The following is an 18,454-nucleotide window of genomic DNA, read 5'->3' on the forward strand; positions in this document are numbered from 1 at the left end:
GAGAACATAGGGGAAAGAAGGGCAATGAGGAAAGAACATAGTAGTAATGGGGAATGGCAACAGTAGCAAGAGGTAATAGTATTTTTCAATGAACTTGGCCATGAAGTTTATTTTGTAGCTCTCCTCATTGACCTTGTTTAAGTGTACATTAAATAATAACCATCACTTCAGGATAGTTTTGGTTGAATATATTTTTGTGTTTCTTCATTGCATGTGACAGTCATTTTGTACATTTTAGATAGCTTGTGTGACACATTTTTTTATAAACAGGTTTCTCTACAATCTGGTATTTTTATATACAAAAATAGGCACTAAACATTTAGTTTATCAGAAATATGTGCTCTTCAAGTACACTGCTGTTTGTGAAATTTGAGTTATTGGCCCAGAATGGAACTCTGATTTTGTACTCTACAGTATATGTGGAATTCTAAGGTCTCTAAATTATTGAATTTGCAGTGCTGAGGCTCAAATGACATTACAGAGCCACTTTTTATTTTGCTGAGGAGACTGCAGGTGATGGAGCTTTGTAGGGTGACAGGAAGGTTGAGTGGGAGGGGTGGGGTAGTAATGAATATACATCTCACAGCAGATACTTAACTGATGACATGTAACACAATTTGCTGGTATTTTCAGATCCCTGTGATGGATAGCAGTACAATATTTTCTTATATTGCTACTCAGTCCTAGGGTGCTTTGTCACTTGTGTCTTTCACCTCTGGCAATGATCTGTATAGAATGTGAGAAATGCGAAGTTGCTCTGTGGTCTAGAGTACACATTAAGTATTAGGTTGCTCTGTAGCTGGGTGGGTGAGTCACTTCAAAGATCAGGGGAAGGCAAGGGTATATGATGGTGCCTAATACAGCACAGCAGTGTCCAAACTAGTATTGAAGTTGATGATGTTTTACATTAATGGCAGGAAGTAGTATGCAGTGACTACATTGAACAGGATCTCCAAATTATATCACTGAAGAGAGTATTGGCACGGTGTTCAACTGTGTCTATTATTTTGTTCCTTGTTACAGTGTGTTCACCCACAATTGGAGAGAATTTGCTTGTTTCTGCTAAACGGGTTCAATCAAATGAGAGAATGATTTCTTTGACTAAGTCCCCAGTTTCCATGAGGCGAGGATCTAATTTTTGGTTCTTGGGAGGAAGGGCATGTGTGTCACAATTTGTTTGTGACGCCGAAGTGTGTAGATTCTCAGTAACTACCTCCCCACCTCTCCAGAAATAGAATTTGCCATCGCTGATAGTTTCAATATGTGAAAGTGCCTAAAGTTTCAATAAAAACAACAACAATAAAATAGATCATATGTTTTAATACAATAAAATACTAATAATTTGTTTACAGTACTGCTTAGTACAATGCTTTAGCATAATGTCCAATAAATTTGGGAAGCACATGTAGCATGCAAATGAGTTAAGAAACATTATAGTGACAAGCTCCCACAGTTTTGAGGATGTCATAATCTACACTATATAAAAGTAAATTGTGCATTCATTACTATAAGTTCATTTAGCACTGTCATTGTCAACTGAGATCTGCAAACAATGGCTTAATGGTGTGCATGCTTTTTCTTTTGGTCATTTATGTCTATGTTAAAGAACAATCAATCTTTCTGTAACCTAATTCTTAACCAAGGATCTATCTCTTCTGTCATGCCTTACTCAGTGTCCCGTGGTTTGACAATTCTTCCTATGATTGTCATGAACCCTGTCAGATTTATTGTTGGCATCCGGTAGACTCAGACTGAGAATGGGCATCATTGCTTTGCAGTCAGGTGACAAGTCCATCCCTTGGCCAAGAAATTGAAAAGTACTGTGTGTTAGACATGTAATTTTCTAAAATTTCTGAGATCTTTAAATTTTACACTAACTGACTCTGAAAGTTATCTGAAAAATTTGGAAACAGAATACGTAAAAATATACATTGTTTTATGGATCCTTGGCTCCACGCCTGGTTCCTTTCCCTGCATTTGCTTAATATAAGCTAATCCTACATACTTTAAGCTTAGTTCCTTATTTCTGCCACCACCACAACAGTATTTTTAACTTGCTCTTATACTTCTCAATCTCTTTCCCAGGAGAATGTACAAAACTTGTTGCAATTATGTGGAGAGGTTTGTATTGCTGCAAATGTTCACTTTAGGCACCACTGTCCTTTGCACTTGAAATACTTTGTATGAACCAAAAAATAGATTTAACTGTATTCTCACTCCAAGCAAACTGTATAGCAAATTTATCAGCATGTGTGGGCCATTTCAGCTTATTACTTTCACAAACAGCAGTGCTTTAGTCTAGTGATGCTTGAATAAACTATTTTCGAGTACAATAAATTGAACTACAGTTTAGGGTTAGGTTTCCTTTGTCATAAATAATTTTATCAGATGTGTTCCAGAGAAACACAAAATTCTTATTTTCCCCATTAGGACATTTTTGCCTGTTAATGGAAACTGCTGATAGCTTCACAAGTGCACTGTACATAGGAATTGATGGTGTATATGAATTGATCTTAAGAAGGCTATAAATAGGAAACAGAAAATAAGTAACTTTATCTCCACAGAATTATTTCTACAGAAAAGAAGCTCAAAATTTATATGTTGTCTGTGAGATTAAAAAAAAAAATTCTGTAGTTACACAATCAATGTATTTTGTAAAAAATAAATTTACATTGTAATATAGACATTAGATGGCCAGCTAACCATCAACATTTCTTCTCTAACAGAGACAAAAGTCATTGTTTCTCACAATCAGCTGTTGAAAAAAACCTTCAGAAATGGACAATGTTGAAGGGCCATTTGATATAAACAGAAAAAAGTTTCTGCTATCTTATTCCCTGTTCATTTGATCTTTGCTTTACACTGTGAACAAAATGTGATTCAGAGTATGTAATGCTGTCTGTCATTTTAACAAAAAATGTCCGACTAATTAAAAAAAATGTTCAGTGCAATGCATAGATTTGTGATGCATCCACATAAGTGATATATGATTACTGAACTTCATTGTATTTATCTCCTGCAAGAAATAATACAGTTATAATTTATTTTTATCTTGAAGTGAAGATATAGTTCCTTCATATGTTGTATCAGTTTTTCTGAAAACATAGTGTGACTTAAATTACACATTCCATAACAGCGGTAAATCTTAGAATTCAGTTACAGGTCTTTTCTTTATCCATTCTTGAATTCTTGGCAAACTGAAAACCTTATCCTTAAGAGCTTTGAGTTTTGGATAATGATCAAGGGACTCTTTACCAAAAATGAGTTCAAAATTTTCTAGAGACACTGCAAAAACGAAGTCCGTCCAGGTGAGCTGAAACAAGGAAATTTATGATTAATATAAAACAGACTGTCATGTAATGCTAAAGATGTTTGTATGGCGTATGGTATTAAATACATGTCTAATCTATATGACTCAACTACCAGAGAAGTGCTTGATAAATTTTCTAACACAGGAGTGCAAGAAGAAATAAACTGAGGTGCTGAGAACCATAAGGGCCTAAACCACATAATGCTGATTGTGAGATTGTAGCATTTTGTCATGGTTCTTACAGTGGTTGATCTTATGGTGTATCAGGTTTATCTGTGCTGTAGCCCCACATTGTATATATGAACATTCACAGAAAGCTGTCTCACTGGTTTCCGTGATATTCACTTAAATGTGGGCTTATCGATAGTGTGTGTTAGGTCCTTATGGTTCTCAGTACAGGAATTTTCACATAGAGTATACTATGAAATGCACATTTTTCTACTTGGTAGTTTCCTTAGATAAGACAATTACTGTGTAACTTTTCATCTTCTTGATGAATCCATACACATTCTAAAACTGGTTTTAAGGAAGAAAGATTGGTTTTAACATTCTGTTGACATTTTGGTATGTTCCACATCTCTTCCTAAACCACTGGATCAATTTCAGCCAGATTTCGTACACATAGCACTTACTGCTTGGTAAGAACCACTGTAGGGATAAGAATCACCTACCTCTCAAAGGGGTGGGGGTGGGGATGGGGTTGAAAAAGGAGTGCAGCGCACGGCAAGCAAATAGCCAGATTATATTTGTCGGGTAGTGGAGAATAAGGGCCCTCAGTGATTTGAAACCAAATTTACACATAATTTCAAACCTTTACAAGACTTTTTCTTACTGGCACACCTAAAAAAGATGAAAGAAAAGTGTTTATCACTTACTACATTTTTGCTGTTCTTGCAGTAAAATTACCACATCAGGCATGACCCTTTAACTTATTACTTCTTTACTAACTCTATATGCAACACATTCTGCAGGCAGTATACACATATACCGCTGAATGTACTCGCAAAAATATATCATCATACAACACACAGTTGAGGAGGGATGTCAGCATAAACATTGAGCCACGTGAAAATGAAACTGCAGGGTGAAATTTGCACAAGAGAAAGGTGTAAAATGTTAAAGATATGTGATGTGCGTACACTGGCAAAGCTATGGATAGAAACCCATTCCTAAACCCTTAGGTGAATTTCAACTAAAGTTGGTACATATACTACTTACTGTCTGAAAAGAAATACTGTTGAGGTAAGAACTGACCAGCAACCTCCTGTTAGGGTGGGGGTGATAATGTGGAGAGAGAAGGGGGAAGGAGGGAGAGTAGGAGATGGATAGATGGGGGGTGGGAGAATGGCCAGAAAAGGAGAGGAGGAGACAGACAGAGAGAGAGAGAATAAGGAGATGAACTAATAGAAGATTTATTCGTTATTCAACTACACTTCTGTCTCAGTAACACAATACATACATATTATAAAAGTGTATGTCTGTACAAGGTGGTTATAATGAAAGTGCAGTTGCCCACAGAGTTCCAGTGTGGGCTGCCATCATTATATGGCACTGACACTTGGTAACACAGAACCGATTTATGGCAGAAAAAAAAAAATAGATCCAGTTGTGGCCACCACGTACAAAACTGGTGCTGCGAATGCAAGAAAGACTTTCAGAAATGTTTCCCTATGTAATGTATTAGGAACAGGACATGGTCAGAAAAGGTCAAACAAGTGAGAAAGGCATAATGTTGATTTTATTATTAAGTGCTGCTTACGCAATTTGTTCAATATGAACACTGGAGCCATTGACGAGATGCTGTATAGTGCCAGATCTGCACCTTGTGGCCAAAATTGGAATTAATTTTTTTTTCAGCATAAATTGGTTCCTGCATTAACACGTCAGCATATATACCAAGTTTTTCTGCCATACGATAATTACAACTCGCACTGGAAATTTGTGAGTAGCTGCACTGTAATTATAACTACCTGGTATCTTCCACATCTCCTCCTAAACCACAGGTTAAATTCAATCGTACTTGGCACCTATGTCACTTACTTGCTGGAAAGAACCATGGTGTAGGTAAGAAACACCTACTTCTCAAAGGGGTTGGGAAGGGGGTGACAAAGGAGTATCATTCATGATTCACAATAAAATAAATACATACCCAGGCAGTGCCAGGTACTCAACTTGTAGCAAACATAGCAGCAAAATTGTGAAAATAAATAAGAAATAAGATTTTCAGGTAGATAGAAAGTTGCATGTTGGACTACTATTTTTACATAAATGTTATAAAATAAAATTTTATATTTGATTTTCAGCTTTAACATGTAACTGACACTGTATGCATGGTTCACAGTTGAACAAAACTATTGTTGTGTACAAGTCATACTGTTGTTTGTGAAAAATCCGACCCCTGAAGGCTTTTGAAAATGAAAATTGCTAGGTAGGCATGTGACATTCAAATCTGATATATATGACAATATTACTGCTCTTGTGAACTTTGAGAAGGGACATGTGAACTGTTACAAATTGGGTATAAATACAAGCCCAGTGGAAAGCCACAACCAGTAAAAGATGAATTCACATTTCAAACAGCTATCAGACTTCAAAGGTAGCATGCTTTCAGGGATGCAATTAACTTTTTTTTCCCTACTAATAACAGCCTACCATGCATTCATGAAGAGCTGCCACTTAAAGTACCTGGAGTTTGGCTATGGAATTGATGGCCACCTGATGGATGTGTATACTGATAGTGTGGTACAGAAGCTTACAACTGCTTAAGTGAACAAGAAGAAAGGAATTCTACTGCTCAGCTCTCACGGACTGTTCAGACACATTTCAGTGTTAGTGAAACATCGAAATGCAGGTAAAAGTAATTTGATACTCATGGGCAGTTTTTGACACAAATCCTAAAAAGAGGCTTGTCTGCTTGTCCCTCAACATATCACTGACACATTAGATTTAAGTAAAATGTCATCTTTTTTAATAAATTTTGCTTACCTTAGTTCAGCCATGAGTATACATAAATGGGATGGCAGAGAGGTGTAACCATTTCCTGAGTGGATAAGGATTTATTGTAGAACATTTCTGATCTCATTTGGTATGTGCTGACTTTTCACTCACCCCTCAACAGTAAAATGAGACAGATACACTAAGTTTTTCCCTTCTACAATATTGCCATGACAAAAAATAAATGAACGGACTAGCGGAATAAATTGCTAACACTACATTTAGTAATAACTAATCTGATGACATTATCTCATGTTTTTCCAAATGCACCACATGCTGGGCAAAAGTAGTGCCAGTGGCACAAATTATTGTCTTATTGTAATAAGGTCACACAACAGGCAGTGTGTGGGCTAAAAACTTGTCTGCTGACCTCTTCATAACAAATCATTTGATCCAGATCATCCTTGAACAGTTGACATCAGTTATTTCTTGCTATGCACATTCACATAACACATTAGCCCAAAATGAGAAGTGAACACTTCTACAAATTTAGTGTAGAAAGATCATATTATCATGGAGTTCTAAAGGAAATGATTGTTACAAATTCAGTAAGTAAGTAGTTTCAATTATGTTTACCATGCTAAAAGAAAGCACCTTTGACACTAAATTAATGCTGATGCTTTTGTGTGGCCAATTTGTCACAGGTAATTCATTCTTTCATTCATTTACCAATATCCTACTTGCTCACACCCATTGTCTATGTACAGCTCTTCTGTTTTAACCCAATTCCAACACTGCATGCTGTGGTTGGAATTCTTTTTCTGTATTTTGGTATATTTTGCCTCTGTATTTCTCCTTTTTCTTTCCCCCTCTTCCTGTTTCCTTGTCTTCCATTGAAATCTGCATACAACAGTGCAAATTAGTTAAACTTTGAGTTGCTTTCAACTACAGGTCCACATTTTTAGAGTAAGTACAACACCTTTGTGTGTGTGTGTGTGTGAGAGAGAGAGAGAGAGAGAGAGAGATTTCATTTACATTCATTTTTAATTTTTTAACGTATATGTTATACTTTATTCCTAACTGAAAAAAATTTCTTTCTTTCATTTGCCCATCAGCTTCCTCATGTGCTCATTTGTGACAATACTACTCCTGCCTTCAACTAACTGGGTATTTTCAGATTCTTGTTTTTTCCTCTTGTTCTCTCAGTTTTTCTTCTTATTTTCTCACATTCCTGAATGGAAATGGAACTCTGAGTAGGTTATCCTCATCCTTTGCACCTTCTTGAATCACTAATAATTTTATATTCTGGCATTGAAACAGAGGACGACAAGCGTAAAGCTGAAATACTAAACATCTTTTTCCAAAGCTGTTTCACAGAGGAAGACCGCACTGCAGTTCCTTCTCTAAATCCTTGCACAAACGAAAAAATGGCTGACATCAAAATAAGTGTCCAAGGAATAGAAAAGCAACTGGAATCACTCAACAGAGGAAAGTCCAATGGACCTGACGGGATACCAATTCGATTCTACACAGAGTACGCGAAAGAACTTGCCCCCCTTCTAACAGCCGTGTACTGCAAGTCTCCAGAGGAACGGAAGGTTCCAAATGATTGGAAAAGAGCACAGGTAGTCCCAGTCTTCAAGAAGGGTCGTCGAGCAGATGCGCAAAACTATAGACCTATATCTCTAACGTCGATCTGTTGTAGAATTTTAGAACATGTTTTTTGCTCGAGTATCATGTCGTTTTTGGAAACTCAGAATCTACTATGTAGGAATCAACATGGATTCCGGAAACAGCGATCGTGTGAGACCCAACTCGCTCTATTTGTTCATGAGACCCAGAAAATATTAGATACAGGCTCCCAGGTAGATGCTATTTTTCTTGACTTCCGGAAGGCGTTTGATACAGTTCCGCACTGTCGCCTGATAAACAAAATAAGAGCCTATGGAATATCAGACCAGCTGTGTGGCTGGATTGAAGAGTTTTTAGCAAACAGAACACAGCATGTTGTTATCAACGGAGAGACGTCTACAGACGTTAAAGTAACCTCTGGCGTGCCACAGGGGAGTGTTATGGGACCATTGCTTTTCACAATATATATAAATGACCTAGTAGATAGTGTCGGAAGTTCCATGCGGCTTTTCGCAGATGATGCTGTAGTATACAGAGAAGTTGCAGCATTAGAAAATTGTAGTGAAATGCAGGAAGATCTGCAGCGGATAGGCACTTGGTGCAGGGAGTGGCAACTGACCCTTAACATAGACAAATGTAATGTATTGAGAATACATAGAAAGAAGGATCCTTTATTGTATGATTATATGATAGCGGAACAAACACTGGTAGCAGTTACTTCTGTAAAATATCTGGGAGTATGCGTGCGGAACGATTTGAAGTGGAATGATCATATAAAATTAATTGTTGGTAAGGCGGGTACCAGGTTGAGATTCATTGGGAGAGTCCTTAGAAAATGTAGTCCATCAACAAAGGAGGTGGCTTACAAAACACTCGTTCGACCTATACTTGAGTATTGCTCATCAGTGTGGGATCCGCACCAGATCGGGTTGACGGAGGAGATAGAGAAGATCCAAAGAAGAGCAGCGTGTTTCGTCACAGGGTTATTTGGTAACCGTGATAGCGTTACGGAGATGTTTAACAAACTCAAGTGGCGGACTCTGCAAGAGAGGCGCTCTGCATCGCGGTGTAGCTTGCTCGCCAGGTTTCGAGAGGGTGCGTTTCTGGATGAGGTATCGAATATATTGCTTCCCCCTACTTATACCTCCCGAGGAGATCACGAATGTAAAATTAGAGAGATTAGAGTGCGCACAGAGGCTTTCAGACAGTCGTTCTTCCCGCGAACCATACGCGACTGGAACAGGAAAGGGAGGTAATGACAGTGGCACGTAAAGCGCCCTCCGCCACACACTGTTGGGTGGCTTGTGGAGTATAAATGTAAATGTAGATGTAGATGTAGATGAAAGATGAACATATAAAAAACACTGACAGAACAAGACATATACACTGAAGTGCCAAAGAAACTAGTATAGACAAGCATATTCAAGTACAGAGGTATGTAAATAGGCAGAACACAGCACTATGGCTCGTCAACACCTACATAAGACAAGTGTCTGGCGCAGTTGTTACATCGGTTACTGCTGCTACAGTGGCAGGTTATAAAGATTTAAGTGAGTCTGAACGTGTTGTTGTATTCACCACATGAGTGATGGGACACAGTTTCTCCAAGGTAGCGCTGAAGCGGGTATTTTCTCATACGACCATTTCATGAGTGTACCAGGAATTGTCAAGAATCCAGTAAAACATCAAATCTCCAACATTGCAGTGGCTGGACAAAGATCCTGCAAGAACAGGACCAACGACGACTGAAGAGAATCGTTCAGCATGACAGAAGTGTAATCGTTCCACAAATTGCTGCAGATTTCAATGCTCTGGGCCATCAACAAGTGTCAGAGTATGAACTATTCAACGAAACGTATTGATATGGGCTTTCGGAGCCGAAGACCTACTCGTGTACCCTCGATGATGGCATGACACAAAGCTTTACACCTCGCCTGGACCCGTCAATACTGACGCTGGACTGTTGTTAGTTGGAAACATGGTGCCTGGTCAGATGAGTCTCATTTCAAATTGTATCAGGCAGATGGAAGTGTACAGGTATGGAGACAACCTCATGAACCTATGGAACCTGCATGTTAGTAGGGGGCTGTTCAAGCTGGTGGAGGCTCTGTAATGGTGTGAGGCATGTGCAGTTGGAGTGATATGGGACGCCTGATATGTCTAGATATGACTCTGACTGGTGACACGTATGTAAGCATCCTGTCTGAATGTGTCCAGAATTGCTACAGAAAGGCTGCAGGAACACTCTTCAGAGTTTAAACTTTTCCGCTGCCACCAAACTCCCCAGACACAAACCTTATTGAGCATATCTAAGATGCCTTGCAACATACTGCTCAGAAGAGATCTTCAGCCTCTCATACTCTTACGGATTTATGGACAGCCCTGCAGGATTTATGGTGTCAATTCCCTCCAGCACTACTTCATACATCCACAGCTCGTGGTCTAGTGGCTAGCGTTGCTGCCTCTGGATCATGGGGTCCTGGGTTCTATTCCCAGCTGGGTTGGGGATTTTCTCTGCCAGGAACTGGGTGTTAGTGTTGTCCTCATTATATCATCATCATTCAGGAAGTGCTGTGATTGGAAATGGAGAGATTTTGAACTGGTACAGGTGCTGATGAACACGATGTCGAGTGCCCCACAAGCCAGCATCATTATCATCACTGCTTCAGACATTCATTGAGTCCATGCTACATCATGTGGTGGCACTACTGCATGCTCAGGTGACCCTACACATTATTTTGCAGATGTATGAGTTTCTTTGGCTCTTCAGTGTACATACATAAACTGACCTCTGATTGGCTATTAAAAATAAACATATACTTGTAATTTTATGACCAATGCAAGGTTGGAAAAGGAGACTACAAAGTATCAGTATCAAAGTATTGTATCAGTCAGCTGTCTGTTTCATTCGTCAGTGTGTAAGCAGGAAGTGATTAAAACGGATGGGGTTATTGCATCTTCCAACAGTTGTGAGGTACATTCTGTCATTTCTTCCTGGAATGGGGTGGGATTAAGAGTGATGAAGTTACGAGGGAGTGGTGCAGAAAATTCGCAGGTGTGTGGGATGAAAATGGACAAGGAAGAGACTCAGATTTGATTGATGAATTTGCACAACACATTATCAAAAATGTGCATGCAAGATACTGTTTCACAAGTTCTGAACTCACTGAAAGTGTGCCTAAGATTTCATAGGAAGCCCTCGTTAATACTGTCACATAGAGGTTAAGTTACCATAAGTTGTGAGCACTGTGGGTACCAACATTTTTAACTAATCTTTAGGAAAACAAAATATTTTCAGGATAAATTTATGCCAAAAACACTAACTTTACATTATTTATTTTGCAGGATGCAGGGGTGCAAGCACCTGGAGGAGTTGGGAAAGGGAAACACAGGTGGATGTATTGGCAGAGGGCGGCAAATAAACAGGGTAGGAGATGAGAATGTGGAGATGATAGTACAGAGGGGGTGGATACTGTTGGGTACAGGGTGTGAGGACAGTATATTACTGTCGGTTGTGGCTAGGATAACTACAGGAACGAAGAATGTTTTTTAAGGATAACTCCCATCTGCGCAGTTAAGAAAAGCTGGTGGTGGAGGGAAGGATCCAGATAGCTTGGGTAGTGAAGCAGCCACTGATATCAGGTATGTTATGTTGAGCGGCATGTTGTGCCACAGGGTGGTCTACTTTGCTCTTAGCCACTGTTTGGCGGTGGCCATTCGTCCTGGTGGAAATTTGGTTGGTCCTCATGCCAATATAAAAAGCTCTGCAATAATTGCAGCAGAGCTGGTAAATGACTTGGCTGCTTTCACATGTGGCCCACCCAGCCCCTGATGGGGTAGGATAAACCTGTGACAGGACTGGAGTAGGAAGACCTCACCTTTAGCTCAACGCCCAAATTTAACTTGTCAAAGACCTGCTCTCCTTTTCCTGATCCCTGTCATGCAAGCACTTCTTTACCACCAATCCCTCCAACCAAAACCACCCTAATTCCAACATTGAACCCAGCCTCTTCCAGTTCATACTGTCATCCAAATATGATGCACCACCCCTCCCACCTAACCACCCACTGGTCACCTTCCAGGAATTCCTTACCTTCAGCTTAGCTTCACCATCCTTCCCCAGGTCCCTGCCTCAGAACACCAAACTTTCAGTATAAGAAAGAACAGCCATATACAACCTCAAACCAAATCCTGACCTAACCATCCTATCTGCAGACAAAGGTTCTATCACTGCTGTTAATTGACAGTAGGCCTCCACCAATTATCTGACTCCCCCACCTATAAACTCTGCCAGAATGATCCCATCCTAGAAGTCCAACACATACTGCAAATCCCTGCTTACAGTCTTAGGTCCTATCCAGAATTTCGGCCTTCATTAGTCAACACCTCCAACTAACTGCCTTTAATATAGCCTCTCACGTCAAATACACAATCACTTCCTTCACCAACTCTCCACCATACCTACCCCTTTACCTCTTGGATCCCAACTTGTCACTGTTGGTTGGTTGGTTGGTTGGTTGGGGAAGGAGACCAGACAGCGTGGTCATCGGTCTCATCGGATTAGGGAAGGAAGTCGGCCGTGCCCTTTCAGAGGAACCATCCCAGCATTTGCCTGGAATGATTTAGGGAAATCACGGAAAACCTAAATCAGGATGGCCAGATGCGGGATTGAACCGTCGTCCTCCCGAATGCGAGTCCAGTGTCTAACCACTGCGCCACCTCGCTCGGTTTGTCACTGTTGATGCCACCTCCCAATACATGAACATCCCCCATGTCCCTGGTCTTACTGCTATTGAACACTACCTTTCCCAACATCCTACAGACTCCAAACCCACTAACTCATTCCTCATACATCTTGTTAACTTTATCCTAAACCACATCTACTTCTCATTTGAAGGGAAGGTGTATAAACACATCCATGGAACAGCCATGGGCATCCACATGGCACCCTCCTATGCCAACCTTTTTATGGGCCATCTAGAGGAGACCTTCCTAGCATCCCAAAACACCAAACCCCTTGTCTGGTTCAGGTTCATTAATGATATCTTCATGATCTGGACTCAGGGCCAAGACACCCTATCTTCATTCCTTTGAAACCTTAACACCTCTCCCATTTGCTTCACATGGTCCTCCTCAACCCAGGGTACCCTCCGTCCTAGATGTTGACCACCTCTTATCTGATGGCTCCATCCACACCTCTACCCACATTAAACCCAACGACCACCAACAGCATTTTGACAGCTGTCATCCCTTTCACACTGACAAAAAGTCCCTTGCTCAGTATGCAGAGGGTCTCACCAAGACCTTCACAGACAGGCACTATCCCCCAGACCTAGTATGCAAAGAGATCTCCCAAGCCTTTTCCCCTGAAACCCCCAATACTCCTAGCAACCCCAAGAACCAGCCCCAAAGGAGTGTCACCTTCATCACACAGTACCAACCCAGACTGGAAAAACTGAATCACATTCTTCACCAGGGCTTTGATTACCTCATTGTTCCCTGAAATGAGGGACATCCTACCTGAAATACTTTCCACCCCTCCTAAATTGGTGTTCCATTGCCAACTTAAACTCCATAACATCATATACCATTGTATGCCCCTCCCAGTCCCAACCGCTTGTTGTTCCATTGCCAACTTAAACTCCATAATATCATATTCCATTGTATGTCACTCCCAGTCCCAAACCCTTACCACAAGGATCATATCCTTGTGGAAGATGCAGGTGCAAAACCTACCCAATCCACCCACCCAGCACTTCCCACTGCAGTCCTGTCACAGGTTTATCCTAACCCATCAGGGGCCAAGCCAACTGTGAAAGCAGCCATGTCATTTGCCAGCTCTGCTGCAATCATTACACAGCTCTTTATATTGGTATGACTACCAACCAGCTGTCCGCCAGGATTAACAGCCATCGCCAAACTGTGGCCAAGAGCAAAGTAGACCACCCTGTGGCACAACAAGCAGCAGAACAAAACACACTTTATTTCAATGGCTGCTTCAGTATATAAGCTATCTGGATCCTTTCCTTCATAACAAGCTTTTCTGAACCATGCAGATGGGAATTTCTTACAACACTTTCCCATAATTATTCTGGCCTCAACTGATGGCAACATAGTGTCCTCACACCCTTCACCCAACAGTTTCCACCCCCTCTGTCCTATCATCTCTTTTCGACTCTCAACTCCCACCCTGTTTATTTGCAGCCCTCTGCCAATGCATCAGCCAATCTTTCCTTTTGTGCTCCTTTCTTCCCTATCTCCCGGCTCCAGAATCTTTTGATGCTGTGCCTGTTGGCAGACTAGTCCCTGCACACTCCACCAAACAGCATTTGTCTCTCTCCCCACCCATACACTACCATCCCTTCCCCTTCTCCACTTCCTCCAGATTGCTGCTTGTATCCCATGTGATAGTTGCATTCCGGCCCAAGATGCTGTAGTTGGCAGTTGTGTGTGCGTAGATGTGTGCTTGCTTGTATGTGGGAATGGTTTGTCTCCCTCTTTTACTGATGATGGCTGTGGTCGAAAGCCTTATGTAAGTGTCTTTTAATTGTACCTGTCTGCAACCTGACGTGTCTTCTTCATGGTAAGTAGCAATCTGTCTGTTACTACATTGTTGATATTCCTACCTGGAGTTTCCATTTTTTGGTTTTTGCCAAGTGGCTTCCTTCCATCCTACAACACTGTGATGTTTTCCTTTGTTACTCTTCTCTATAGAATTTCTCTTCTCAGTGTCCATTCCTTCTCTTCTTTCCTGCCCACCAAGCTGCATCTACTTCCAAGCCACACTGTATCAACGATCATCTGCACACAACACAGAGTTCGTGACCACCTGGATTGGTGATGCAGCTTCTAATGCCCCTCTGACAGTTATAATTATATTTTTTCCTACTGATCCCATCTCATCCCTCATCCTGATGTACTTTAGCATTTTCTTTCCACACCTGTCCATTACACACGAACTTTTGATCCTCAACCTAACCCATGCCCCTTCCCTCTTTCTTTGCTTATCGCAAAATACACACACACACACACACACACACACACACACACACACACACACAATCATCATCATCATCATCATCATCATCATCATCCCTTTCCACCCATGCTTCTGTCCGTTTTTAATGTATTTGTGCATATTTTTGCATGGTTTCGCGTATTTTGCATATTTTTGTGTAATTGTGCGTATTTTTATCTATCTGATCGTATTTTTGCGTATCTATGCATGTCTTTACGTATTTTTTATGCATCTTTGTGCATCTTTTCGCTTATCCAGCTCCTCTCACAACCATCAACACTTATTTTGCCCATTTCTACATCATTCCTAGTCCTTTACATGATTTCTGCTACAGTGGACCCTTGCTCCATTTTTCTGCACCAGTTCAGAAAAGTATCCCTTTCCCTAGCTAAAACCCAGTTCCACAACCTGTTTCTCAAATTCTGCGTAAACCTCGAAATCCCCCCAAATGGCCTAACTGTAAAGATTCATTTCTCTGGATCCCACCCCTCTTTTCACAGTGATGTACACATTTTCAGATTCTGTCAATCCTTGGCCCTCACAAACCCGGTACTACAAAAACACATCTCCGTGGCACAGGCATCCCAGAACTACCTTTGCTCCCTCCACAATATACTATTACTCTGCAATCCCTATCCACACGTCACATCTCTGAAACTGCTCTCCAGCACCTGGAGGAGCATACCACACACCGCCTCCATGAGTTAACCAACTTGCTGACATCCTACTGTTTCACCTCCATGAGTTATCCAACTTGCTGACATCCTACTGTCACCTCGGTGCACTACTACCCAACTCCAATTGTACCCAAATTGTTCCTCCTCGTCCACCCTTCACAGCAGCTAAACCCTGTTAGCTGACATTTTCAATTTGCCATATCCCCCAAAACTCCTTACCAACTCTCCACAGGATGTATATGCAGACAAAGAAAAAAAATTCCCAGATTTCTCAGTAAAAAATAATCTTTTTTCTGTTTTAAGTGACAGCATACTTTCCCTCAGAACTGTAAAACTTATCAGTCCTTTGAATGGGTAAGGTTTTATACACCGGCCTAAGACTTCAAAGTACTTTAGAAAACGAAACCCAGGATGAAAAAGAGCATTTCAGATAGATCTTTGATGTGCAGAAATATGTACACTGCATATTTTTGTTTTGTGAAAGCATAAATTCGAATTCCATCATACACAGCATTATAGTTTCTGAAGCATTAAAATCAAGACTGTGATGTACTTTTGTAAGCCAATCATAGCTCATGTCATGTGATCTCTACAGACAATGACAGCAGATATTCATAGCATGGGTCATGTGATTCAGCCAATAGCAATATCACTGCTAAGCAGTGCAAATACACAAATAGGAAAAAGTTAATGGTATAAATTAATACACAAAGTGTAGCTACAAGAAAAGCTAAGGTTTCACATATAATACTGGTCTTGAAGATTAACAAGCTACAAAAGAAGCTAAGCTTTCATATATAATATTGGTCTCTTTTTGTGCAGTTTTCAGGCTGTAAATTTTCTTGGAATACCAGTACTGTATTATCTCATGTTTGATCCTCTATGATGGCATATTTGCCATATGCACCAGAAGATGAAAATGAACAACTGAAACTAGCCTACAGTGTGGAATGAAACACTTTGTTTCAAATAAATTGACTGCCTCTGTGGAAAAGATTAATAACATTCGAATTTCTTTAGAAAACCAACAAAAATAACTTTATTGTTCCGTAAGGCAATTCATGCTTGACTCCCAAAAATTTTGAAATCAAATCAAATCAGAACAATGAAATTAATAATGTATTTAGCTTCCTGTAATTATGTTAATGTATTTCAATTCACTTGATAGCTCCTGGCCACAGAAATCCATTTTGTTTTCATTTCACGTGGGAACTGTAAGCAAAGAGAAAACAGCAAAATAACAGAATGTAAACACTGGTCACACAGAGACTGCCTCCTCTTCTTTGCAGTTCAGAGTGCTCTGCTTATGCACAAATCTGGCAGCTTGGGTGCACCAGAAAATTTTTTCCAGATGGCATCCGTCTGCTTGTTGCAACTTTTAACATAGCTAATAGCCAGAATGGGAGTACTGTTCATATGTGACTCAACTGTGCACGTGCAAGAGTCTCCTAGCAACTGCTCAAACGAATCTAATGTAAAGAGTTGTGATGTCATGCTCAACACAAGCAGTTGGTTGTTATGAAGTATTGCATAGTCTTCATCCTAAGGTCTTTGATGCATTTTGCTGTTGGCAGACACTTGTGTGTGCACTATGTTTTGTTACTGTAAATGACTCATTTCCTTTTCAACTTAAGTTTTATTTTTTTTCTTCTCTTGTTTATGTTTTGTTGGTGCAGTATTATTGTGCAGTAATGGGATACAGAAAAATTCTTTGTTAGAAAACTAAAACAATGAAAAATTCCCAAAATTCTAAAAAATTCCTAGGTTTTTCCTGGTTTTCTCCAAGATGAAAAAATTTCTGTGTTTTTCCCAGCTGTCCTGTAGTGGATATCACCATGCTGCACCAAATCCAGGGCCAAAACATTCCCACAACACTATTGTTAACCTTTCCACCAAAACCCTCAGCTCCAAAGAAGTTTCTGTCCTACCTAAAGACCTCACCTTTAGCCCTACACCCAAATTTAACCATGCTGGATTTGTCAAAGACCTACACTTCTTCTTCTGATCCCTGCAATGAAAACAATTCTTTGCCACAAATCCCTCGAACCAAAACCGCCCTAATTCCAACATTAAACCCTGCCTCTTCCAGTTCATACCACCACCCAAATGTGATCCACCACCCACTGGTCACCTTCCAGGCATGACTTACCTCCATCTTAGCTTCATCATCCTTCCCCAGGTCCCTTCCTCAGAACACCAACCTTTCAGTATATGAAAGATCAGCCACACACAACTTCAAAATAAATCCTGACCTAATCACCCTACATGCAGACAAAGGTTCCACCACTGTTGTTAAGAATCCCAGTGACTGCTTGGCAGAAGGCCTCCACCTATTATCTGACTCCTCCATCTATAAACTCTTTGTCAGTGTGATCCCATCCCAGAAGACCAATGCAAACTTACTATACCCATAATATATTCCATACTAGCATTGTGCTTGCTAGAAGGATGGTGTGAACTAATGAAACCTGTGCAACATTCAAATGCAGTAGTGAATTACTTTGCATGTTTACTTCTAAATGTAAAGAAGGTAATATTTAATAGGGAAAGGAGAGTTTCTTTGGGAATGAGGTATGGATACAATACATGAACTCTGGAACTAAGGAACAGTCCAGACAGTGGTTGCATGTTCGTGCTTTCAATGTGCTCATAAAATGCAAGCTGACACTGTCAAACCACACACGATGGTCAGATATTTTTTGGGATCACAAAGGGATTTTGACAACTGATTTCATGACAGTAATGCATGAAAATACTGTAACATCACTCTCACAAAACTTCGAAAGTCATTCCAAAACATACGGTGCAAGATAATAACCAAAGGAATAATTCTCATTCATGACAATGTGCAACCTCATACTGCAAATCAAAATAAAGAAAAAC

At 40.3% G+C, this 18,454-nt stretch overlaps 1 protein-coding gene across 1 annotated transcript in view; it reads right to left on the reverse strand.

Moving 5' to 3' along the window:
• The window catches only part of LOC126161575 (glutathione S-transferase-like), a 370,746-nt gene continuing 352,292 nt past the window's right edge, over positions 1-18,454 (reverse strand). Inside the window, exon 6 of the mRNA XM_049917515.1 lies at positions 1-3,313. Coding sequence (XP_049773472.1) covers positions 3,146-3,313 — 168 coding nt within the window. The 3' untranslated portion in view covers positions 1-3,145. The remainder of the gene's footprint in view (positions 3,314-18,454) is intronic.

This window comes from Schistocerca cancellata, chromosome 2, assembly GCF_023864275.1.
Source record: "Schistocerca cancellata isolate TAMUIC-IGC-003103 chromosome 2, iqSchCanc2.1, whole genome shotgun sequence".
Lineage (NCBI taxonomy): Eukaryota > Metazoa > Arthropoda > Insecta > Orthoptera > Acrididae > Schistocerca > Schistocerca cancellata.